Here is a 15,525-nt window from a genome sequence, read left to right as displayed (position 1 = left end):
CTAGACGTATCAACTACCATGATTATATCCACGAGTCGGATGTCAGCCAGAATGCTTCAGAATGACGCGGTCGCGTTTTATGAGCGTCGCGCGCTAAAGGTAGCTAAAATGAAAGTACTGCAAACTATACGAGCCATGTCGTAAACATATAAGTCGCGAAATAAGCGAGCGGCATCGAGCGGTGGCAATGAAAGCGTACTGCTCTATTATTGTTGCCTCCTTATGCTTGAGCCAAGAACAAAATCGACTTCCGCATTCCAACGTGCAATTCAACTAATGATACAAATAGAAGTGGAATTCATTTTTTCCCATCGCGCAAAAATTTTTAATAATTTCAAATTGGAATATGAAAACTAATGGAAAATATGTTTCAGTTATTCCATACAGCGCGCTTTTTTCCAATTTCCAATTAGATGGATGAAAATATAGTAATTACATTTTTTTACTATCATTCGTTTACAATATACTTGCACCGAGGAGGGTAGTAAAAATAATCACATAACAGTATTGCATCAATATCAATATTGCATATTTATTATTCGTATATTTATTCGATAATCTCTTTTTATTACATAAAGTAAATCAATATAAAACAGATATATTGATCACTCTACTGTAACAAAATCATAGAACAATGTGTTAGTGTAACACTCGTGCATCATTTAAAAACGCATTCTATTGCGAAAGAGTAGTAACTTGAAAAAATGCCGAAAAAATTTCGGCGGTTTGGATCGCGATTCGCGACACCGTATCGTAAATCGGATCGCCTCCGTAACAATCCTGTTTTCGGGAAGAGGATTTTCGGATAGTCAGCAATACGTATTAAACGGGATAAATTAAAACAGTTACAAGTCCTGAAACACAACAGTATCGTGACAGGGAAAACCATCAACTCGTGTTAATCCAATATCAGTGCTTTTGCGATTGTATACCAGTAGACATTCGACATGCACGCTTCCGCTTCAGCAACTCGATATGTAGTGGATGATATATTTCATCCACTGATAAAAAATTCCAAAAAGAAATAAAAGATTAAAAACAACAGTTTTTGCTCTGCTAGTTACAACCCTCCTGCATCAGTCAGAGTCCTCGAATGGGTGTGGACTCAAATGTAGCCTAGTTCGAGAGTACGGTGGGTACTTGTGCGCTGCCCTGAATTCCCTTGTGGACTAGACTCGTTATGAAAGGCTTCGTTAATGCTTATCTGTTAAATATCTGTAGTGTTAAATATTTTTAATTTCTATTTCCTATGCTATAAATACTTAAGTATCCATTTAAGCGTTCGCGACACCTCCTCGACGTTCCCCCGCGCGTACATTCTCATGTGTTTTTACATTTTTTATAAATATATTTTATATATAATTAATATAATAGCATTTATATTTATTATTTGTTATTTATTAATAACAATAATATAATAATATCTTATATATAATCGCCTCTTTTGTAACAATGATAAAAATAACGGTTTCGACAAGAAACCAACTCGAGCCAATTATCCGTGTATCAGTTTCTCTTGAGCTACCTACTCATACACTCCCTACACTCAATTAGTTAATTACCCGTTCACGTGCATTATCTATCAGTGTCGCTGCTGTTGCCACTGTCCGAGAACTTTGCATCTGGGAAGGTGGAGAGAAACTCGAAAACGACGCCATTCGTCCATCCGAAGCCCGTCTGGACAAGATACTCGCCGCCGCCGCCACCGTCACCGGGGATTATCGCGTTGTACTGAAATTAAAAGGCTAATTAATGCGAGTAATCGCGCATGCTTGATCCGTAAAACAAACCGTCGCACCGTGCGAAGGTAATCAAGCCGCGCTTTAGGTCGCTGAACGCGGTTTCCAGCGGACGCGACAGCGAGTTAATTCCCGCCGCAGCAGAATGCTTATCCTGCAAGGAAATCTAATTTCGTCCGATCGACGGAACTTGGATGAACTTTTAGTCGCAGTTAAACGACAGAGTTTTAACTGGGTGAGTAGTAGTCGCTGCAGAGAAGTGAGCTGTCGAGCGATGCGTTTCGCATAAAAGCGTCATTTTCTGGCGCGTGCTAGATGCGACGGTAACAAAGTGGCGCTAATAGAATCGCAAATATAATACGTCAAAATGATTTATAAAATGTGTCATTTTTCGCGGGCTTTCATTTGAATATTAGACGTGACAGATTTGAGATTCTAACGAGATACTTCGATCAGCCGCACTAGCGCGCAATGAAGGTATATCGACATATTTATTTTCATTAATGTCACATCGGTGATAAATCATCGCGTAGTCTTTCCTGTAGGCGCGCGGTTGACGCTGTTATAACAATTTCCGAGCTGAAAGCGATACCATGTGAATCCGACAGTCAGTAGATGAAATGTCCTCCGTTATTCCCATAGGTACTTCCATATTATGATCGGGAGCACCGAATGAACGAAACAATAAAGGGCACTCTTTATCCTAGCGTCTCCTCCCCTTTGTTCGCGACAACGCGACAATTTTTAAATTGTTGCCACGTTTGTCACGTGCATTACAATGCCGGAAAATGTTTCTGCAGTTTTCACACACGTTGCCCATTCAGAAGTGTATTTTTGCACAGTTACAAACTGTACACAGCAATTCATGTATGATTGTTTTCACAGAATGGTTTTGTGAGAGAGATACATTTACATATTATCAATTTCTTTAATTCTAACTAATTGAAAGAGATTTCAGAAGTAATTATTATTAAAAAATTTTACAAAAAATTTTGGATATTTAAATTAATTTTTTAGACATTTTTAGCATTTATTATAATAAAAGAATAGTCTATTTTATGGTATGCAGATCGCGTCAATATGCACATCGAATTGTAAAAGTTGCGCAATTGTCGCTGCAAAAATATTTCATATAGATATTTCATATTCAAGATACTGTCCTATACTACTTGCCCTATGATCTGCAATTTTATTATACGTCCTTGACTACAAATGGACGTCTAACATAAAAAACGGCTCGTAAAATCGATTTCTTGGCTTGACATACACACATACACATACGTGCATACCCACACTGGACGTACTGAGAGATGAAACGTCCCAAAGCGCATCATAAAAGAAAGCAATACATCGAAAAACATTACAGATTGTAAGAAACTAACGCCAACGTACAAAATCTCATGAACATTACGACTATAAATGTTTTCATTTAAATTTAAATTACTTCCTTATCGAGAAATTGGCTGAACCTCGCTGTTTGTATAAGTTTTCAATTCCCGTATTAAACATTTAATAAATTTAACTCGTCAATTGAAAATTATGTGGTTTCTACCCTTCATTAGAGATATTTAATATCGCTAATTACGTCTTCCTCTCTTCCCTCTTTAATAAAAAGATATCAAATATTAATTAAAACAGATTGTTCTGTTTAATTAAAACGGAGAAACATGATGCTTTGAGATGTATTCTCTGGACCGATCTATCGTATTACTATTACTAGATTGTGACATTAGAGAAGAAAGAACTATTCTTTCATGCTTCTGTGCTTCTATATAAACGCCGTTTCTTTGCATGTTACTTATCGTACTTGTGTACGAATTCGAAAAGCCATGCCGCGAACTTTCTTCAGCTCTGTCTCATTAGTAAATGGCGTAATGTACGATCTAAATGTTCTCGATGAAAGTGGGCTGTATGTCCTATATTAAACTTTATGATTATTAATTCACCAACCGGACATTGCTCGCGTCATATTTTATGCAGGAAAGTTCACTTACTTCATGCATACATACATACATACAAAAAAAAGATAACGTGTAATCCCTCGTGTTCATCGTAATCCAACATGCTGCAATGTGTTGATTCAGAAAACCATCTCCAAGTTTATAAATAATGAACTAAACGCTAAAGACTCCGACCGTTATATCGCTAATTAAATCTGAGAAGTAAATGTGGCATCTCTCCTCCAGCGAGTTAATCATAAAGATGGAGCCTTGATATCGACAAATAACAGACTGTTCGGCAGATGGGGAATATAATTTCAATTTGCCGACACGCAAAATTTCCTCGCTCGAGACAAAATACCTTGGACTCAAGCGTCCCTTCTCATTTTCAGGACGAGGCGGACGAAAGAAACCTTGATTGAATCGATCGAGTATATTTGCTCAGCAAGATGGACTGGCTATTTCCCGCGAGAACTCGTTACTGACACTCTGGTATCAACACGACGTGATTCGTGCAAAATTTCGAGGCGTGCCATGAATTCCGTCCCGTCATACACACACGCGGAGAACGTAATTATCGCAAACTCGTTCGACGAAATAGTTTCGTTAACTAGCCACATTATTGGTACAGCTATCGAATATGTCTATTTCAACATGCAAATGACTGTGATGAGTAAAAGTTGCCAATGGGATATTCTGGATGTTCCCATTACAGGAGAACTCCGAGGTTCCTCGGAGAAGAAATCCTCCACTTCTTTTCTTTTTTATTCCAATGCTGTCTATCGATACTCTTACTGCCTTTTCAATATGCATGAACGCAAGAGCGGCAGCTCACTTGCGAGGCCAGTAAAATAGAAACTGCTTTTCTTTCAATGTACCGTGCTCCTAATCGCAATGCGCGAACGTCTTGAATTTCCCTCCCTGAAGGGAGAGGCGAAGGATGGCGAAACAAAGCAAGACGGATTAGCACGAGCCTCACACCAGACCAGTATTTCCCGGAGGCTTTCGATCCCTCTAGTTCCTCTCTGCGTCCTCATAGAGCAGGAAGATACGTATATAAGGGGGTCACCCCTCACGCGTGTATTAGAGGCGTCCTAGCGACTATCTTTCCCCTCGTGTCGCTGGAAATCCGAGAGCCTCCTTCGAAATACATACCTCATCGAGTTCCCGTATCAAGAAGAAATGTGAGAAGATGCCGCGGGCGTCGTCAAGACGAGAATGTTTACTTCAGCAGTATTAAATAGTATCGATAAATAGTATCGATTTAATACCTTCATGTACTAGACATTCCTTATATTGATACTTTAACTCTGGGATTATATATCTGCGTAAAATACTAATAATTAATTAAATCTCACAACTGATAAAACGTTTGTCAGAAATAAATATCGGATAAGTAATAAATACATAAATAAAAGAACAGATCGTAAAAATATACCGAGCAGATTCATCGAAAACACAAAACATCTTCTGAAATATTTTTCTTCTCCTTTTGATGATTTTATCGAGGTACTTTTATGCACAAAAGAGGAATTGATTTTTGATATATAGGTTTGTGATCAAATTTACTTATGCAGTATACCCCTTATTCAGTGGAAACTATGTTTCCTTTGACTGGACACAGAGAGAGAGAGAGAGAGAGAGAGAGAGAGAGAGAGAGAGGAGATCATACTATCGACAAACTTCACTATCTCCGACGGGAGATGGTTATGACACAGCGTGCATAAAACATCCGTCGTAGTTTCTCAGCAAGAAACGTCTCCTCCTTAATCTTTCACTTCTCTGGTCAGGAGCAGTACGCAAATGAATAGGGCTGACGCAAGAACAACGAACTTACCTTCTCAAACATGTTTCCACTCTCCTTGTACCCCAAGTAATTGGATCTAAGCCATCTAATGGCGAAGTCTTCGGCGAGGTCCATCGCTTTTTTTACTTGCGTTTGATACAGACCCTGAATCAAGAAGGACTGCAATGGAGGCCACGCGTTAGGAAAGTCCCACTGCTCACCGGTGTAGTTCATGGAGGTCGGAGTGCCACCTGCGAGCAAATCGTTCTTTAAAAGTCTCATGAAAAATTTGGGATCTATTCTTCTTGCAAACATAATATCTCCATTATTTTACGTAAGAAAAAAATCTTGTTAGCACGGAATGAAATTGTAAAGATCGGTTCTCCCGAGATTCCCGGTAAAGTTTAAGGCATGCTGTTTTCCGTAGACAAACATCACGTTAAAATAATTCGTGATATTTTCTAAGCCAATATTGGCAAGGAGCAAGGTTCTCCCCGCGCGGGAGAGGAGAATAATAACGGCATTTATTCGCGGAAACTCATTTTGCTAGGATTTCCATGAGTCACTGTCGATGGCAGCAGCAATCCGGCTGAGAGTATTTTCCAGCGGCCGTCCAATTTTCTCGTTGCGTGTGTGATGCGAATGATCCGACCATCGATAAATCGCGATATTTCATCATGCCGCCCGGCATCTGGAAATCCCGCTCTCACGTACACATCCCTCGGTTATGCCATTATTACGAATAATGACACTTCACTTGCAAACACGTGATCCACCCCAAACTATTTTCACGAACGTACTCGTAATAATGCGGAAAGGTATTATTTACGTACACTGCCGAAAATAAGCTGCAATTTTTAGGTTTCTATTATAAAAGAAAAAATGTTGCATCTGTTATGCAATTTTATCGATGCTCAAAAAATGCGGGTAGGGTATAATATGGCCGTTAAAATCGTGCCTGTAGTTAAAGGGAGGTACAAAGGGAGATATAAAGGGAGAAACCGTTAACCCCTATCACGAATGAGAGCTTTACATCATGCTAAAAATGCAATTCAGCTGATCCACTGTTCTGTGTTCCATCGGTATTTGTCAATTTGCCGTTTACATTACATTTGAATGGCCATTAATTTGCTACTAAATAGTTTACTCCAATTATATTTGTTGGTACAGTTTATGATTGCGCAATTCCAATTTGCTGGAATTATTCATTTGTGCTGCACCGTCGCGGTTCTCTTGACCCGATTTGTACAATGTACATACAGAATATTTGGCTGCACCTTAGTGGTTTAATATGCTCGTTACGGGATGCTTCCCTAGTTTCTATGAATGAGGTTAATCGACAAAATTACTGTTTGCCCGATCTGGGATGCTTGAAGAAATTCGTGAGCAACTTTAGCGACTTCGGTAAAGAAAATAGAAGATAAATGGGCGCGCAGAAGCGCATCTCGGTTAAAAGCGGAAAGGCGGAATAGAAAGTTGGATTAACTTGTACATCCCTTGCGTTCCGCAAGCGTTATCGATCGAATCGTCAAACCGTTGATTTTTCTACTTCGCTAGTGTCCTCATCCCGTTTATTTTGACTTTACTCCGTCGATTTGCTTCATTTCAGTTGCTTTGAGAGTTAAAAGCGCGTGGAAAAAGAGCAAACAGTTTCAAACGATTTTAACGGTCAATAAATTTCAAGCAATCCGATGCAAAAGTTTAAATTTGCGTCGACCGCAAATTGCAAGCAGATAACAGTCAAGTACAGGTACGGAGAACAACCAACATCGGTCGGAAACATCAGCGACTGGTGTGTGCTTACCGTAGAATGCATCAATCTTGTTTTTCTTGAGATAGGAAATAGCCTTCTGTGCATAGGTTTCTCTTCTGGATCGATTGTAGCTCATTGTGTACAGAGGCGTCAGGTTCGATACGTAAAATGTATCGCGGTGTCGTTTGTTTCTTGTGTCGTAATCAAGCCAGACTCCCTCGTTCTCATTCCACAGAACATCGTTGATGGCAGCTTGATAGTTCTGGGCGATCCTGGTATAGCGCAGGACTTTCTGCAATGCGAAAGGGGAAAATAGCAGCGACGATGGATGTAATGGCGTGACGTTCGTGTAACGCAATCGACAACGAGCGATTCGAGGCAAACTGACGATGAAATTACGCCACACCCTCACTTATGTAACTGGAGCAATCACTGTCAGATTCTGAACAACCACAGGAATGTATACTTAACATATGCCAAAGGGAAGAATTAATTATTATACGTTTATATTTCATGTATGCAAAGTTTTAGTCTTTTTCAGCGCTTAGCGCTATTATTATTTAAACTTCCAATAAATTCTCGCTTTTTTATGTTTTAGAAAATTTATATCGATTCCCAGTAAAGTGGAATATATCGCATCAATCTGTAATTACGCAATAAGGATGGAAAATATACCATGCAAGTGTGAATGAGTCTATTCTTGGAAAAAGCTTGCAACTTTATTACTTCACGTGGTTGCAATAAACTCTAGAATAAACTCGATACTATGCACTGATGTATCGAGGTATGGTATCGAGTTTATTGTATCTAGAATTCGCGCATGAGAGATGAACCGATGAAAGGATAATTTAATAAGGGACTTACTAATGGGTTGTACAGGATACTATGGAAGTAAGCCAGCAGCTTGGCGTTGCGTTGTAATATCGCGTTCAGATCGACAGGTATAATGTCGCTTGTGGAGACGTTGAGAAGGCTGAGCTGGGCAGTCTCGTTGGATCGTATGCACCATCTGTACGAGAAGTCCCAGCCGCTCTCCGCCGCAGCTTTTAGGTCGTCGTAAACCGCCCCACGCTTCTCCTCTGGCAGTTGCTGCGCCAACCGATAATCCTCTCTGTGAGAAGGTGCACACACGGTCGTTCTTACGTTAGTCCTTTATAATTAACACGGTGATGGAGGACCCTCCCTGATGATCGATGCAACTGTCGCGAAGAACACTTCCCGTGCACTTTTTTTTACGGAAAAAAATGATTGATAAAGCGACGTTAAATGTCATTCTATGTTAAAAATAATTTTCATTTCTCGAATAAAGTGGATTGCTAACTAGACTTTTATTTCTTTTTTTTAACGTTTTTTAACATTTGTTCATCTCGACAGTCGTATCGTTGATTCTTATAATATCATAATCTTCATTTCTCTTTAAAATAAACTTACTTGTAACTCTCTGGTCGTGGATTGGGGCTGTTTACTACATAATGCGCCAGCTTATAAGTTTTATCGTTCTTTATTACATTTACCGTCATCTCGTTTTGCCAATATTCAAACTCCGCCTCGAGAAGCGCTATGTTTTCCCTCAGAAATTTGCGATCTCCCGTGAACTCGTAATACTTCGCAACCTGGAATACGTTCTTGTTTAAGGTAAAACAGGATTCCAAATTCTTCAAGAAATTGCTCCAAGGAGAAAAATATTGTTCGAAGGAAATTTGCCACTGCGAAATCTCTACGCAACGAATTGAATAAAATAAATAATGGCCGCGACAAAAACAACGCAAGAATTGTTCGTCGCGTACGTACCATTGGTATTAACAAAGGTGGTTGGCTTCGCGACAGATAGTAAATTCTGCCGCCGTTTGGGACGAAGCCAAATCTGTCTACCATAGAGAGGAAGTTCTCGATCATTCCCTTAACAGTATCGTGCATGTCGCATAACAACAGTCCCTCGATTATCCAATAACTGTCCCAATAGTAAAACTCTGTAGCACAGGATTCGAACTCTCCGTTAATTAGCAAGTCAAGATTGTAAGTCAAGGATAATAAGACCGGACACTTTGAAGGCCCGTCGGCATTTGCATTTTAAAATTAAAAACGGGATTTCGCGCGCAGATACTCACCTCTAAATCGTCCACCGGGAATGATGAAGGTGTTATTCACGTAGATCAAGCTGTGCCGCTGTATATCAACCACCACGTCGTGATTTAGTCTCCTCGCCAGTTCTTTCCAAATAAGATTCAAATTTTTCGCCCACTCCCTGTACGTAGGATCCCCGATGGACTTTAAGATTTTCGGGTTTTCCGTCCAATCCGGTAAGGTTGCATTTTCCAGCTCATCCTGCTCGGCAAAGTTCTGCGCGACGAACGCGGCCACCTGATCACGATTAGGTGCGTTGTTGGTAGCGTTCATCAAAGCGTTGAAGCTAAAGCAAGGAATCGAATTAATCCTGCATCCATTATCATGGTTCCCTGGACTCGCGAGGGAAAATATTGCTTTCTTTTGCTCTATATTATATATTGCTTTCGGAATATTCCTCATCACGTTGATAAATAATGCAAGCTCGCTTACGTCACGAGTCGCCGCGTGGAATTCTCATTAATTTTAATTTCTTTTAAAAACTTTGTTATAAAAACTTTGTTAAGTAAAGGTATTAATCATCGACCAGTTAACGTGCGTACTATCTGATAGCGCATACTGCTGATAACAGTTCCCGATGACAGATTTCTGATATTATTCTAGCGCATCAACTTCTTGGTAACTTCTTCTTAAACTGTGATAGGAAGTATTAATATAGCTGACGTTCCGATTGCCAAGTTACTTATTTCTTCTTTCATCCGCATTTATGAAATCTGACGTGACTGTCATCGTGGCTTTTCCTTTGTATTTTATAAAGGTATCTGCACAAATGAGAAGAATATTGCGAGATTACGGGATTATGCGGATACTTTGCAGAAATAGACGCAAATCCGATAATCCCGAACGGTCGAGATAATCCCAGCGCATATCCACGTTTTACTCGTTACTGCCTCATATGCGGGATAAAGTCATGAAGTTCGATCCGAAACGTAATCCTGCGTGCCGGAAAGCGATCTTAGAGATCTACACGTAGAATCGAACGAAAGCGAGAGTAACGGGTGTCATAGAAACGGAAACTATAAATACTCCTGCACAGGAAACGGATTTCACGCGAACTTGGAGCACGGACGGTCGAGCAAAGATAATCGACAGATTTATTCGTGACTGGGAGTACATTAAAGAATCCTACTGATCATTGCGCACATTTATCGACAGCATTTTATCGACATGTAAAACGTGGAAAAAAATTCGTGGTGTAGCTCAAGAAAAGTTGTAGTAAAGAGAAGGTATCACATCCGGTAAAATACTCGTGACTCGCGGATCAATCGTATGAACTGATTATTATCGTCACGTAAATAAAAGGAAACGATATCTAACTTAATCCCCTCGTTTCCGCGAATATACATCGCTATCGTATGTGAGTTTGCTTTCAGGAAGTAGAGCTACGCGTATTTGCTCTCAGCTGCCGTGACACGATTAAGATCCCCTTCACACGGGCGACCACGGAATTTGATTACGTTCCGTGCGAGGGGGGGGGGGGGCCTAAGCGACACCCTCGTGCTCTTCCAATCCAAATGACGTGTTTACGACCGGAAGATCGAACGGCGAGTACGCGCAAAATTATGGATCTGAGAAACATGACGAAACTATGCCTTCCACATCCCCCAGCAATTCTATTATTTTGCTATATAGTTGGTCGCTTTGTTAGATTCCGACTGAAGGAAATCGTATATTTTGATCTAGAAGAAGTAGTTACTGTCATACCTTCTTTTTTTTGTTTCAGTCACGAGTTGTCGTTCGATTGATTTAATATTGCATAGCGAATTTACATTAATACGTTATTTACATTAATTATTAATACGAATTAGTTAGTTTAGATACTTCAGCAATAAGGGAAGGCAGAGTCATTTTAAGATTAATTTATAACGTGAAACGTACCTCCCTTTCTCTCCAGACGGCACATTAAAATACAATTCCCTGTTGTCTCAGGATTTGCTTTTCGCTTTAACGAAATAATAGTAAGCCATTTAAACAATGGGATAAAATAAAGAGCTTTACGAGGTACTGATTAAGTATTTATATAATCATAATCGCGTTTGCGCTGTCTCTTTTAGATATACAGATAATAAATATCATTTTTCCATATGATAGCTGACACTTGAACAAATCACTTATTTTTATTATTACAATTTTATAATATAACTTTATAATATACTATAATGTAATTAAATTTTTATATTAAAATTTCATTATTATATTGTTATATTTAATTACTTGTGTGAGATTCAGTTATCGAAATTGTTAAGTTTTCTATTCACCTTTGTACCCTTGAAACTTACTTGTCAATAGTTACGTCCGGATCATGAAGCTGGTAAAGGTCCACGAAGGTTTTGCTATCGTTGAAAATCCCAGAGAGTTGCACCGTTTTCAGTAATGGTCCTTCACAATAAACTTTGCTGCAATCAATGCGAGAACGCGAGGTACGTAACATAAACCGAAAAGTTTAATTAGCAAACATTCTCAATTAGATTCTACAGTAAAAATGATTAATTCAATGTGTGTTTGCGCACGGTGATGTTTGTACTACGTGATGCAATGCACTCGAGAGATGAGTTGAGTCAATGAATTTTGTTCATTGTACTTGATGCAGTTGCATTAACAATCGGATAATTTAAATCGGTGAAATAAAACAACCACATATGTCATATTTTGCCAGTATATGAATCCAAAAAAGAGGCAATTTATTTCGAGATACAAATAATTACATAACTTAGCCTTGGGAATCGCAGACGTTTCATTAATCCAGCTCAAAAGTTACAATTACTTAACAAAATTGTTTTTTTAAGAAGTATGCATGCATGTTGCGTATTCGCTTAAAGACTTTCACTCGTATCACGTATAATACTTCTCATTAGCGTAAAATATTCTAATGAGTTCCATTTTAATGAGTTCGCGTGTTTTCCTCATTTGTTTTTCATGTACAAATCGTATATCTAAACAAATTCACATGTATCGTAATGTTATGTAAGGAAAAACTTTAACAAGTTTCTGCTAAAGAAGTAACAACTTTTAAAATTCGTATCGTCACATATAATTCGCACTTAAAAAGTTAAAAAGTTAAAAAGTTCCGTCGGATTTAAAGCGCTCTTACATTCCGTTTTAGTGTTTCCTATGAAACTTTTTCAATCAACTGTTTTATCTTAAGATTTCAAATGTCTATGCTTTCCAACAGTGACCAAGGGTTCGTTCTAGAAATTTGTAACAGCCAAGTTTCGAGCGAGATGACAACTTTAAGTGAAACTTGGACAAGCCTGTTATTTTTCCCCGGCAGTTACGTCGACGTCAACGTCGACTCGATACGAACCTCTGCTTCTTGAAATCAACAGGCCATAAAATCAGGTAAAGTACTGTGTTTCCAAAGTAGAATTGGAAATTCTTCGTTACGTGATCTGTTGTCTTTCGGAAGATATGTGATAAGCGCTTTGTGCTTGTTTCCACGGGAAATGTCATCGACATAACTGAGGGATTTTTGAACGTGCCTTTCAGATTAGATTTCAACATGTGAGCGAAATCTCTGTTACAATTTTGCAGCATTATGAAAGCTGCATTGAGATAATTGATATTTCAACTGTGAAGTTAATATCGAGAGTATGTACATATGATAGTCGGTGGGCAGAGCAAATAGTAGTCATGTCGATATTAATTCCACCAATTTTACAGAATTTGAAACAATTTGGATTGCTTATACATGTGTATTTGTACAAATAATTGTTCATCAAGCTTTACTTTGCTAGTAATTATAGAAAAAATCCAAAACGAAAAGAACAGAAAACAAATATTAGATATAGTTATTTAACGTTGTGATAAAATGATAATGAAGTATTAAAAACCTTATTATATCAGCATTACTTATCAAATAGTTATGGTATAAATCGTTAATAAGCAATTTACAATCATAACTAAACAACTATTATAAATAAACAACTCATTGACACTATTGACAGTATGAAGACTTTCTCAATCGCAAGAAATGGCGGAAATGGCTGTCAAGAATTGACTACTAATATTATTAATGTTTAATTAGTATTAGTATTGACGGCAAATGCAATGCGCATCTAACAAACGCGGCATAAGCAAACGTTATCAATCAGACGACCGGTAGATAAGCAGTTATCGTCGCTCGTTAATTTCCGGAATGGCTCGCTGATGATACACACAGTTTCATCCGTCACGCATGTTCATTGTGAAAAGTCATAAGATGAAGATGGATTAAAGTGCATACACCGAGTACATGTGTATATTCGTCGCGATAATGATTGCATGTGAAGCAATGCTTCGTGTTCTCCGATACTTCGACAATTCGAATGATCGGAGTGCAAACTCGAACTTAAATTGTTCGAATCGAATTATTCAGAGTTGTTCAAGAACTGCTAAGTGCACTTGAACAATTCGACTGTAAAGTGAGATTAGCTGAGTCAAGTTGCATGATGCATAGTGAAGCATAAACCGATCAGACAGTTGGACCATTGATTTTCTTCGAGCTGTCCGAGTTTGAAGTTCAGCAGCGATCGACCAAGCGACCGTTCTTTGATTATTCTTGTGTAATGATATTATGAATAATCATGAAGGGGAACATGATCGACTTTACGACAGATCCTGTCGTGAAAATAAATGTGAAAATAACGTGTCATGGAAAGGTATGCAGAGAAAGAGAGATAGGTAATCTTTAGATAGATGGATAGATAGATAGAGAGAGAGAGAGAGAGAGAGAGAGAGAGAGAGAGATACAAATGTTCCTCACGAAGATAGGAGAGTTATTCTCCTTACTGCGCGATGAGTATTTCAACGAGAACTGCTGTTGTGTCTTCGAGACAATGGCGAAAGTTTCGAACCTTCATAATCTGACTGTCACTGAACGACGAAGGATCGCTAAAATGTTCTAAGATACTAGGTATATAAGCTTCAACTGTATCTTAAGATCACTTCGTCCGTATTTCTTAAAAGGACCAAAATAACTTCAGAGAACAATATTTGTACAACTGTTTTGAATATAATAAAAAAGTAAATTAAAGGAGAATAAGATTCATTGAAGAAAGAATCTCTCTCTCACACTCTTTCGTTTAGATAATTATAGAGTTTTAAATTAAATCAAGATAATTTATGCACAAATATAAGAGATATATTTCAAAAGAAAGAAATATATATTTTAAAATAAATGAAGAGATGTATAATCCAACATATTTACATCCTGAGGATCGTGCCTGAAGAATCGCGAATGTAATCAGAAGTATGAAAGTTTATAAAATTGCAGTATGCATGAAATTCTGAAGAAGATGTCGCTTGATCTTGCCTTTTCTCAAAATGTGCTAGCGTATTTTCACTCACCTGTGACAAAGATCTTCCGGTCCTGAAGATGTGCTACGGGTGGCATGTCGAATCGAAGCCGCGTCGATCAGAGCAATCGCGAGGGAGATGAACAAGGTGACCGTAATAGCCATGTCTGCTCTTGAACTCGGCGCAGATAACTCTCAGATCGCGAACGTCGATCGCACGCGCGTGCGTGCAAGATCGCTGATCGTGAAAGCCGATCGGGCAAGCGCACGCGTGATCGACGAAAAGTCAACCAAGTTCTTGCCCTGAAGACGTGTCTCAGGCGCTATAACCGACCACGAACTAGCGATCAGTTATATCTGCGCGTCGCACGCTCGCGCGCGCTTGTCGATAATGCCATACAACAAGTGGGTGCTTTCTTCTGATTGGCCAGTGATACCGTCTATGCAAATTTAGGGGAGAAAAACACGTGGCGCTTATCCGATAAAAGATAAACGTCAAACGAGGTCGATAGCGGTAAATAATGTTGTTTAAGGAAATTATATGATATAATTACCATAATTATACTATATAATTGTCAGAGAGGAATCAACATGTCAATTTAAAAATCTCGCACGTGTCGGTGAGTCCCGAAACATGATAACCCTGACATAGATATGACTTTCTTAATATGCATAAACTGGATAGGTGGGAGATTGGAGGAATGTGCGCATTTTGATCAAGGTATCTAGCCGGACGTATATTCGTTTGAATTTATTCAGATACAGAATGATGAATAATAACTCTCATAACTCTTTAGTTTTTATACCGTTATTTTCTACGTTTTTGCATTTGCTTTCTACTTTTTCCACGTTTTAAGTTGGAGAGTTTTACAGATAGAAAACAAGAAGAACTTTTCCCCTCTCGCCCCAT

General features: G+C 38.7%; 1 protein-coding gene across 1 annotated transcript; it reads right to left on the bottom strand.

Moving 5' to 3' along the window:
- Window positions 1–1,216: 1,216 nt before the first annotated feature.
- Window positions 1,217–14,953, bottom strand: LOC105287449 (trehalase). The gene is made up of 9 exons (XM_011353030.3): window positions 14,668–14,953; window positions 11,622–11,738; window positions 9,327–9,628; window positions 9,010–9,188; window positions 8,650–8,831; window positions 8,083–8,329; window positions 7,270–7,510; window positions 5,517–5,716; window positions 1,217–1,731 (listed from the first exon to the last, which is right to left on the bottom strand). The coding sequence occupies exons 1-9, from the start codon at window positions 14,778–14,780 to the stop codon at window positions 1,576–1,578; spliced, it is 1,737 nt and encodes a 578-aa protein (XP_011351332.1). The 5' UTR covers window positions 14,781–14,953; the 3' UTR covers window positions 1,217–1,575.
- Window positions 14,954–15,525: the final 572 nt, after the last annotated feature.

Source organism: Ooceraea biroi, chromosome 7, assembly GCF_003672135.1.
Source record: "Ooceraea biroi isolate clonal line C1 chromosome 7, Obir_v5.4, whole genome shotgun sequence".
Lineage (NCBI taxonomy): Eukaryota > Metazoa > Arthropoda > Insecta > Hymenoptera > Formicidae > Ooceraea > Ooceraea biroi.
Note: the sequence above shows the minus strand (reverse complement) of the source record. Positions and strands in the feature narration are given on the sequence as shown.

What these genes read in the sequence shown, in the direction of transcription:
- LOC105287449 (XM_011353030.3), bottom strand. Translation starts at nt 14,780, where the DNA reads ATGGCTATTACGGTCACCTTGTTCATCTCCCTCGCGATTGCTCTGATC. An exon ending in CCGGAAGATCTTTGTCACAG is followed by an intron (nt 11,739 to 14,667) that starts GTGAGTGAAAAT and finishes CATTGATTGCAG; the next exon opens with CAAAGTTTATTGTGAAGGAC. An exon ending in CCACGACCAGAGAGTTACAA is followed by an intron (nt 8,330 to 8,649) that starts GTAAGTTTATTT and finishes ACCTTCTCACAG; the next exon opens with AGAGGATTATCGGTTGGCGC.